We start from the raw sequence: 11,324 nt of genomic DNA on the forward strand, positions 1-11,324 counted from the left end.
AAAAAAAAAAAGCTTAAATACCTGAGTAGTAGCAGTAATTTCTGGACTGATAACTGGTAAGACTATACTTGAGCCCTTGATTTAAAAAGAAAGCTTTACCTAGCCCCATAACCTGCCACATTACATTAATACTGTCACGCACCTTACTGAGGAGCCTGAGATTATGAGGGTGGCCTCTTGCACGATTTCTGTCCAAGCACCCCTGGTAGTGGAGATAGGGACTGCTAGGGCAGTGGAAGGGTGCAGGTGCCTGGCAGCTGTGGGAGTGAGCTCTAACTTGAAGACACAGGAGTCCTTCCAGTGGTGGCGTGGAGTCTGGTCACATGCCTTGTTCAGCGGGAGCCAGGCAGATAGGTGCAGAATCAGGATCAGTTGCAAGGTCAGGAACAGGTAGAAGTCGGTAAAGTGCTGGCAGCGGGGTACCAAATCAGGAGGCGGAGCCATAGTCATAAATCCAAGCCAGGGTCGGTAACATAAGCAAGAAGCATATATAGCAAGCAGGGGTGACCCAAGAGAGTTGTCAGACGTAGCCGGGTCAGGAACAAGGTCAGCAGACATGGATAAGAGTCAGGAGTACAGGAACCACAGCTGAAGACAATCCAGCACTGAAGCCAGGCAGACTCTGAGTTTAAATAGGCTGCTGGGTGCCAGAATCCATGGATGTGTGCGCACGCCAATGCATACGCATGTGCTTGCAGGATGCGCCATTGCGCATGCCCATTCTACTCCTTGCTTGTCTTAGTCTGTGACACTGCACATGTGCATTAGCATTAGCACTTGCTGAATGGGGATTACCAGCTGCTGGATAGGAATGAGACCTTACTGCACAGGAATGGGCAAATGCTGCACGAGTTCTCTGACAGATATTGTATGCTGTATGCACACTAATATTCCACATAAAGTTTAAACCTTAAGGCTGCCTTAAGTTAAAGCCTAAGCAAAATTGAGTTATGCTTTTACAGTTCTTGAGGCACTTGAGGCTTTAAGCACTGTCGCACTTTGAATGATAATTGCGTGGTCGTGCTATGTTGTACCCAAACAAAATTGATGTCCTTTTTTCCCACAAATAGAGCTTTCTTTTGGTGGTATTTGATCACCTCTGCGTTTTTTATTTTTTGCGCTATAAACAAAAGAAGAGTGACAATTTTGAAATAAACACAATATTTTTTAGTTTTTGCTATAATAAATATCCCATTTAAAAAAGCAAATTAAATTTTTTTCCCAGTTTAGGCTGATATGTATTCTTCTACATATTTTTGGTAAAAAAAAATTGCAATAAGCGTATATTGATTGGTTTGCGCAAAAGTTATAGTGTCTACAAAATACAGGATAGATTTATGGCTTTTTTTTCTTTACTAGTAATGACGGCGCTCTGCGATTTTTTTCGTGACTGTGACATTGCGACGGACATATCGGACACTTTTGACACATTTTTGGGACCATTCACATTTATACAGCGATCAGTGCTATAAAATTGCACTGATTACTGTGTAAATGTGACTGGCAGGGAAGGGGTTAACACTAGCGGGTAATCGAGGGGTTAATTATGTTTCCTAGGGAGGGATTCTAACTGTAGGGGGAGGGGACTCACAAGGGGAGGAGAGACTGATCGGTATTCCTCTGTACTGGAAACACACCACTGGTCTCCTCTCACCTGACAGGACGTGGATCTGTGTGTTTATACACACAGATCCACAGTCCTGCTGTGTTCATGGGCAATCGCGGGTGCCCGGTGGACATCGCGGCCGCCGGGCACGTGCACCGGATCCCGAGCAACGTGGTGGGCACGCGCGCGTGCCCCCTAGACAGGCAGGAAGCCCAGGACATCATATGACGCCCGCCCAGGATGGGAGATCCCTCCTGCGGGCGTCATATTACTATGGGCAGGTAGGGAAGTGGTTAAAGATTTCACTAAACTAGCATAGAGTTCTAAAATGGCTTAGTATTAGACATGTGCAATTTGTTTAGTTCCGAATTAGTTTTTTAACGAATTTTGACAAATTCGTTAATTCCGAAATGTCCGCATTTCCAAATTTTTCAATTTCTGGAACTTCTGAATTTCCGAATATTCGAATTTCCGAAATTTCGGAAATTCAGAATTTTGGAAATTCGGAATTCGGAATTTCGGAATTCGGAAATTCGAAATTTCGGAAATTCGAAATTTCGGAAATTTAAAAATTTCGAAAATTTAAAAATTGGAAAATTCAAAATTTGCAAAATTTGGAAGTTCGGAAATTTGGAAGTTCGGAAATTTGGAAGTTCAGAAATTTAAAAATTCGAAATGAGGGAATTCAAAAATTCGTAATTTCGGAAATTTGAAAATTTGAAAATTCGGAATTTCAGGAATTTGAAAATTCGGAATTTCAGAAATTTGAAAATTCAGAAATTGGAAAATCTGAAAATAAGAATGAAACTCTGAAAATACAAAAGAATGAAAATCTGAAAATTCAAAAACCCGAAAATCTGAAATAACTAACTAATAATAACTATTAAATTATAGGTATTGGAATTTCCTTTCAAATTTGCCTGTTAGTGAACTTATTATCTGAAATAATACCTAAAAGAATGGAACGTAACGATCTAATAATAATAAATAACAATAATAATAAAACCTTTTTATTACTATTATTTATTATTAATTTGTTCCATTCCATTTGTTTAGATGCAGTATTCGTTATTTTGGATAATTCGTAACTTCAGATTTGTATTCGTTACATTCACAAACAGCCAAATTTGAATGGAAATTCCAATACCTATAATTTAATAGTTAGTTATTATTTCGAATTTTACTGATTTTCTTTTTTTTTACAGATTTTCAAATTTTCGGATTTTCACATTTTTGAATTTCCAAATTTTCGATTTCTGAAAATTGGGAAATTGGGAAATTCAAAAATTCTGTCCCGGCTCCTCTCCACAATTGATAACCCCCTCTGGGAAGCTCTTTCCCGAGGGGGTCACCTTGCGGGCGCGCTCCCGTGTTGTACACTCAGCGTGCATAGCCGCCGAGTGTATGACTCGGCCCCGCCCCCGGCGGCCATGTCACTGGATTTGATTGACAGCAGCGGGAGCCAATGGCTGGCTGCGCTGCTATCAATCTATCCAATGAGGAGCCGATCAGCCATGGAGAGAACGACGCGGGATCACACCCACGGAGATTCGGGGCTCAGGTAAGTAAAACGGGGGCTAAGGGGAACCGGAGAGTGCAAGTTGTTTTTTCACCTTAATGCATAGGATGCATTAAGGTGAAAAAACATGAAGCCTTACAACCCCTTTAACTGATAGTGCTAAATTTGGTCTGGGCATCTAGGCATTGTCGACCACTGGTCATTTAAGGGTTAATACTGTTTAACCATGTAATTTGTATTTTATTTTAAACTGATACACAAAATGATATTGCCAACACAGTTTACCTTAATTAGAAGGTTGCGCATTTTTATAGAGTCATATGAGACCCAGATAGAAGATCATTAAAATAAACCCAAAAGGATCACAAAGAAATTCCTAGTAGCATTGTACTGGTAATAAATACAGCCACCAAGACAAAACATAACTGTTTGAGATTTCAGCAAGTATTTATTCTAATACATAAAACACATTTCCACCATGGATAAAAGTAAGGGAAGTTGTGCTGCATAGAAGAGTTTTTACAGAAGTTTGGTATTTATATCTAACTTTTTCTTTTCTAAAAAAATTCAAAAGAAATTTAATTTTGCATTTTGCCATTTCTTGTTAAAATCTTGTAAGTTGATTTGAAATGAAAATACTGTATATCTTCTTCTTATTAGTATCATTATATTACAGTATTACCCCATTATAATAAAAAAAAGTATTTGCAGTACATTACATATATCTCCACATATATTAAGAAAGGAATCAATGTAAATTAAAATTAATCTAAAATAGCTTAATTTGGAAGGACACGGTAAGTTATATGTGGTGGTAAAGTATGTTATATAATACATCCAACTTCAGCAAAAAAACTATATATTTTTTTCATATGGTGGGACTATGGAGAGGCCCAACAATGTGATACTTAACATCTTTACAAAATTGCACAAATCATAAAAACCATGAATTGCTTATTACCTGTGAATCTTATTGTATAGTGAGCTGGCTTGATTCCCTGTGAATTCTGACTTTGACAAATCAGTTTACTCATTCCTATACATTCATCCTTATTTGATCCATTGGAATAAGGGTAATGTCACACTTGGGGCATATTAGGGATCCTGTCGCTTTTGAGAACTCGTCAGTGGCAAGACCACTTTGGAGGACACATGGGGACAGTGAAACACTCACCTGCTTGCATGTGTTACTCCCTCGCTGACTGAGTGAAGTGTTGATCCCTCACTGGCGACTTACATTTTTAGGCATTTTTGCCACCAAAGAAGCTAGACTTCTTCAGTGAGTGTTCTATCTGCATTTTCTAGCAAATCTGATGTTGACGAATTCTTGTTTCTGCAGAGGCCACAAGTGCTACATTAGCCTAACATAAACAACCTTCTTATCTTCCAAGATATTTACCATCATGGGTCATGCCATTGCCCTTCATCCTCATTTGTTTATTGTTGTCTGTGGAGCCTGTCCAGCTATTGTGTTTGCTTTCATTTTATTACTTATATGAAGCCAAAAATACTTGTTTTAAATGTTGGATAGAATGGGACCTTTGTCAAGTTTTTATTGCTGTCTGTCTGGGGGAATTTATACTTTCTATTGGTACTGGTTACCGCTGTTTCTGCTATTTTGGGAAATCCCAAATTTTAGAGTTGTCACATGATTTCCTTTTACTTCCTGTGTCTATAGGACAGCAAAAGAAAGGAAGTCTTTGAGATAGGACGCAGATAGCAAAAAAGAAAAAAAGCTACTGTATCCCAAAGTAAAACAAATGTTTTGGCCAAGAGCTTTTAGGGAACAGCCCTACAGTACCCTAGTATGAGAAGAACTGCAGTACCAGCCAATGTTTTATTACTGTCCTCACCCAAAATGGTTGTAAACCTCAGTCATGAAATCTAAACAAAGCACATTTATCTGTAGCGTTTACTTGTCTACTTTCAAAGCTCTAAGTGTCATTTCTCTCTGGTGCTTTGTTCCTCTGTTATTAGCATGAGTCATTGCTGACAGGTTTGAGATAAATTTGTGACAGGGAGGAGAGCTCAGCACACAGCGTGTCTATTGAGAACACAGCTCTGCATCTTTCCTTTGTTCCTGTGCTGTTTGTGATTGGGGGGTCCCTATCCTCTAATCAGCTCTCACACATTATACAAGAGCCCCCTCCTCTGTGCTCCTGACAGATAAAGAAGGATTTTATCTAAATTCAGCATTTTTGTTTGGATGAAGAGAGGGTTGCAGATAAACAAGCAAAACGTATGTAGGAGGATTTGTTTAAACTCTGTATATCATCTATGGCCAGTCACTTCACTGGGTATATGTGAGGGTTTACAACCACTTTAAGGATGTTGGACTATGAAAGCCCCCCTACTTTCATGGATTGCATTTTGTCTAATCTATGTCAGGAGCATAAGCTTCCACCAGCATGCTCTCTGGGTCAGAATGGAGCACACACACCTCCTTACCACAATAAGGTGGCAGTCCTTGAGCAGGAAGAGGGGATAGATTCAGTGGGTAAAGGAAGCTTTCATGCTGAATCATGCTGTAGATACTGATATTAGGTGCCCAGACACATTTTAGTTTTTTTTTGTTATGTTTTTTTTTATAACAAACAGTCCTCATCATGAAAATAAAATTATAAATATGAGGCAATAGGTGTTTAACATTTAAGTCAAGCAAAACATGGGTTGATGCATTCTAATGTTTTCATTCATCTTTTGTCCTGGACTCTAGCAACGCCTAACCTCAGTAGTTAGCACTTTAGCTTTTCCCTGTAAAAAATATGTTTTTCCTGTCCTTGACTCTTTTTTTTTTTCATTAAAATTGCTTCAGTAGTGAAAAACCAGGAGCTCATCTGGGAGGATGCAACCACATCCTTTTTGCAGACCACATAAAAATTTGCAGTGGGCTTTGCACTACAGGTATATTCAAAACCATTTGATACAATATTTCACTCTTAGCTGCTGTATCATATGTTCTGTATGTGTTGATATGCAAGGAGTTGCATAATTGCAATCATGGTCTTAACATATGGAAACTACACGGTGCAATTTATCATTGTTGGGTTTTCAGACTCTGCAGAATTACGAATTCCTCTTTTCCTGTTTTTTCTTTGTGTTTACATCTTGACAGTACTGGGAAACTTGGTACTTATCCTGCTCATATGTTTCAGCAATACATTATACAGACCAATGTATTTTTTCTTATGTAACCTCTCTTCTCTGGACATAGTCTACACAACTGTGACTTCTCCAAAGCTGATCAGCATTTTTACCACCAACAATGGAATCATATCCTTAACAGAGTGTATCACCCAACTTTTCTTTTTTGTTTCCTTTTGGAACACAGAATATTTTCTCCTGACTGTGATGTCTTATGACCGTTACTTGGCAATTTGTAGACCTTTACATTATACTTTGATTATGAGTAGGAAGGCATGTACAGTTGCAGTTGCAGGAACCTGGCTGGGTGGAATGCTGGGCTCAATTGCTCCAACCACTACCACCTTTATGGCAACATATAGAGCATCAAATGAGCTCAACCATTTCTTTTGTGACATTAAAGTTCTAGAAAAGGTTGCAATTAGTGACACTACAAGTATAAGGAATGCAATCTTGCTGCATGGCCTTTTGTGTGTGACAACATCCTTCATATTTACACTGATTTCATACATCTACATAATATCCACTATCCTGAAAATTCAATCTAGAGCTGGAAAATACAAAGCTTTCTCTACTTGTGCCTCCCACCTTAGTGTGGTCACTACTTTCTATATATTACTGTTTGATCTGTATTTTAGACCCAAGGCAACAGTGTCACTAAAAGAAGGAAAGGTGCTTACTGTCCTTTATGTATATATTATTCCTCTGCTAAATCCTGTAGTATATAGTTTCAGAAATAAAGATGTTAAAGAGGCAATGAAAAAAGTCTTCAAAAAAGTTGTACCTAAATAAATAGATAATCTCTTAAACTGGCTTTAAATGAGCTGATTGGTATATAGACAGATCCTGAATAGCTACTTTCCTTGATTTTGGTCCACCAGGTTATCATTTATGACCACTACTGAAGCATGCATTGTACGATAGTGTATGTATTGCACAATAACAAAAATAAAACCTTAATTATACGGAAAACACATAACTGCTGACATCTTATAAATGACCACACTGCTTTATTTCTAATTAATTAAAATACATTAACCACAATTATAAAAGCATATCTGACCTCCCTCAAGGGTCAGGTCCTTGGCTGATGTCAGGACTGGAGAAGGGAAGCAGCTAAGCTGCACTTGGGTGCACCACCTCCCACACTCCCAGAGGTGTCAAAGGTGCTTAAAAATATGTTGTATTTGGCACACTGTAAAGACACACTAACCACCATGAACCACTACTGATATGTATCTACTTCAGTGTTGTTGTTTTTTTCAGTTATACCATTCAGGCTGAGAATCTGAGGATTCAGGTTTGTGACCTACAACAGGTGACAAAGTATTGCTGAAAAACCTGGGTCCTCATGGGAAAAAAATTCTAGCTGACCGATGAAGCTCACAGCCCTATATCGTTTGTGCAGCCCAACCTTCCTGTGTTTTTGAATATTTTGGAGGTTAGTGCGGAACCCAATGCTGAGGGCGGAGCTCTTCACTGCTTTTTTTGCAGACCTTGGTGAGGATCTAATGAATTATCCAGGCCCCTTTTTTTTCATAGTCTTGTGGTCTGAATTAGAGATGGCTGAGGTGGTGGGGCACCTGGGTGACTCCTTCATTAGAACCCCCTGAAGTTACCCAATAGCTTTGTAGATGGTAGATCCCATAATTCCTGGCAATCCACTGTTTGATTTCCAGAGTGCTTGACTTTTGGCACATACTTTCTTTCGGTGGCTGGCATAGGGCATCTTGACTGATGTATATCTACATTGCTGGATGATGTGATTGACAGTGGATGTGCATCAGAGGACACATTTTTTTAAAATAAAGAACATATCAAAAACCGTGTTTATGTCTTTTTTACTGTTTCAATTTTTTTTAAATGCTCATTCATGTGTGTGTGTGGGGGGTTCTTGGTTCCTCTTTATTGTTAAGAGAGGCTTACAGATTCTGATAAGCTCCCACCACTACTGGGCTATGGCTGTGGGAAATAGATCATTGTCCTCATCAACAGGGGGACAAGGTACTTGGACTTTTGCATTGATGGCTTGTTAAAAACAAACATTTATGAAAAATATATTTTAGATTTACATTTAATAATGCTATATGAGTAAAACCATTATATTTGTTATAGAAGCCAGTGTTATGAAAATACATTATTAGCCAGGATACTCCAGGTAAACTGCTCCCCTTCAGCTGCAAAGGTATGCCGTGACTGCGATGCTTTGTGGCTGCAGCAGGAATTATACTCCCTGTCACATTCGGTGGGCACTGCTACCTGTCAGACATGACCCATTCAAGTGAATGGGGCCACACTACAAATGCCCCGCAACCATGTGCAATGCACTCTGTTGCAGAGCGGTATTGAGGCAATATGTCAAATGCTTCTGAAATCCGAGTGTGGGTTGCGACAGTTCTTGCTGCTAGTGTAAACAAGCCCATAGTCTTGAAGCTGAACTCCAGTTAGATTTAAAAGATATAAGTGAATGCAGCTCTGTATTTATTAGAGGCCTATTCAAAGCATCTGCATTAGATAATGCAAGGACATTACAAATTGCCTTGTATTTATGTTGCCCAGCTCACTCCAGCTGCTTTGTTGTGCACTGGTTAAAAATGGAGCATGTAGCATTTTTGCACAGTGCAGCACCGTGGCAACACACTACAATAAATGGTACACTGAATGAAAAAAAGAAATAGTTTAAATACAAGCAGTTTAATTGCCTAAATATGACCTATTATCAGTCTCTTGCATTATCTGTACAGCAGAGCTCAGACTATGAGAGACAGAGAGAAGCAGCACAAGAAGCCAATGAGTTAATGAGTTCAAAGTCCATCCATAGACTGAGACTTGGTCCAATGATGGCTTGGGCTCAGAGGAAGTGGGTTGAATAGTGTTGGCCATCATTCAGCCTGAATGCCTGAGAACATCTATTTATGTAAAAACAGTAGTACTGGAAATAACTTCATATTAAAGCTGAGTATTGCTGTAAGTTTGTTTTTTTATTTTATCTTTTTCTTTTCTATTACTTTTTGGCCAGTTCTGCAAAGTTACTACAACTTTGGACATTATTAGTTATTTTTTTATTGCCATCTTTTGTATTAAATGTGGGAAAGCATTACACAGCTTAACTCATCTCACTGTAAAGAACCTCTTCCTGAGAAGATATCAAAACCTTTTTTCTTTCTTTACTGTTACAAATGATATCCCCTTTTCTAAATACAGTCCTCGGTATAAAAAGTAAATTTGCCAGATATTTGTATTTCACATGTATATATTTAAGGATATTAAAAGAGAAGTCCAGCCAAAGCTTGTTTGGTTGGACTTCACCTATGGGTCACAGGAGTGCAATCCGTTTTGCATTCCTGTGACCCGTTTTCATCAGACGTCACCAGTGTCAGTCCAGGCATCATGTCATCCTGACAGTGGAAGTCTGGATCCGCCAGGTGCCTGGACTGAAACCCATCTCAGCCTCTCAGTGAAAGGCTGAGAGCCTGAGATGGCTGCCCCGCCCCCTCCACAGCTCAGCGCTCCAATGGGAGCAGAGCAGAGAGTTGTGACTGACTGTCTGCAGCACTCTGCTCATGAAGCTCTGAAAACTGAGCAATTTTTTTTACAAACTCTTCTGGCCCGCCCCATGCACCTCATTCGCCTAGGCGAATTAAGTGCACTTTACCCACTGTGCCTTAGCTTGCACTGAGAAAATAGAAGGAGGGCAGGCCTAGCGGTGAGTCATTGGGAGAGCCGCCGGCTGAACCCGGATTAGCCAGCAGTTTCCCAATGATGTCACGCATGAAGATGGTGGCACTGGACTAATCATAGGGCAGAAGTGAGGAGGATCTCAGCAGGACACCGCTGGATCCAATTGTAGAGAAATGTTAACTAATGCATTACAACTAATTACACCCATTAGATTTTAGACGACTAAAATGAGTTTTAGTCGACTGAAATGTACTGGAGATTTTAGTCGACTAAAAGGTAGGACCTTTTGGTCGACTAAAATGTACTGGAGATTTAGTTGACTAACTACGACTAAAACTAAAACAATTGCAGAAGACTAAAATGGGACTAAAACTAAAATGTCATTTAAGTCCTAAGACTAAGACTAAAACTAAATCGAAATTTTCTGCCAAAATTAACACTGCTCACAGATTTAGTTACAATTTTTTTTATCACATTACTTTCTTGCCCAGTTTGTGAAGGTTGATGGTTTTTTACCCATTTTATACAAAAGAAAAGGTGAATATGTAAATCTTTCATTCTGACCACAAGGCATCTTTGTGTTTTTTTGAAGATCAATTTTACGTCCCTTTGAAGCAAAATTTTGTCCTATGTTTTCCCAAACATGCTCTGGCTAGAATTTTCTCTCTCTCTTCAAACAAAACGATGTTCATATGCTCTAAGATTTATCTCCTGTTTGTTTTTCCAATAAATAATTGTTGATAGAACATCTCAATGCATACTGTATATGACTCCCATTAGGCTACAATTGTGAACAGCATCCCCAGGACATCACTGTGAAATCCAGGACAGACTAAGAGAGATGATACAGTGGGCACAGATAATTGGAACCTATTGTAGACAATCGGGCAGAATTTGTAACATTATCAAAAGATACTGGCATGTCTTACATGTCGACAAGGATTTGTCTGAGATACTACCACAGACCCTCAGATCTTATACAGAAAAGGATTCTTAAAGACATGCTAGTACATAATCATTTTGAAAAAAATCCTGTGCAACATCGCCCTTTGACTTGGCTACCAGATAAATCACAGGGAAGTTTCAAATGCGGACATTGTAATGCCTGAAAATACATGCCAACAGTGAAAAGTTTTGTTAATCTGCAAAATGGTGAAACAAAAAGGACAGACATGTTTGGCAGAAGCCTTAGGCATGCGCACAAGGTGTGCCAGGTGTGCCTGGGCACTCCCTAATCACCCTGTGTGGTGCCTGTTTCCAATGTTTATACCCCTGATATTTCCCCAAATAAAAAAAAAATCTATTTTTTTCTCCTAAAAAATTGTTAAAAAACTATTAAAATAATATTGGAACTACTGACACCACCAATATCTG

At 39.1% G+C, this 11,324-nt stretch overlaps 1 protein-coding gene across 1 annotated transcript; it reads left to right on the forward strand.

The window, feature by feature from the left end:
- Positions 1-6,125: 6,125 nt before the first annotated feature.
- Positions 6,126-7,061, forward strand: LOC141134009 (olfactory receptor 9I1-like). Its single transcript, XM_073623602.1, has one exon. It carries the CDS (start codon positions 6,126-6,128, stop codon positions 7,059-7,061), a length of 936 nt encoding a protein of 311 aa, XP_073479703.1.
- Positions 7,062-11,324: the final 4,263 nt, after the last annotated feature.

This window comes from Aquarana catesbeiana, linkage group LG03 (assembly GCF_042186555.1).
Source record: "Aquarana catesbeiana isolate 2022-GZ linkage group LG03, ASM4218655v1, whole genome shotgun sequence".
Taxonomy (NCBI): Eukaryota; Metazoa; Chordata; class Amphibia; order Anura; family Ranidae; genus Aquarana; species Aquarana catesbeiana.

Coding starts and splice junctions, on each gene's coding strand:
- LOC141134009 (XM_073623602.1), top strand. CDS start 6,126: ATGGTCTTAACATATGGAAACTACACGGTGCAATTTATCATTGTTGGG.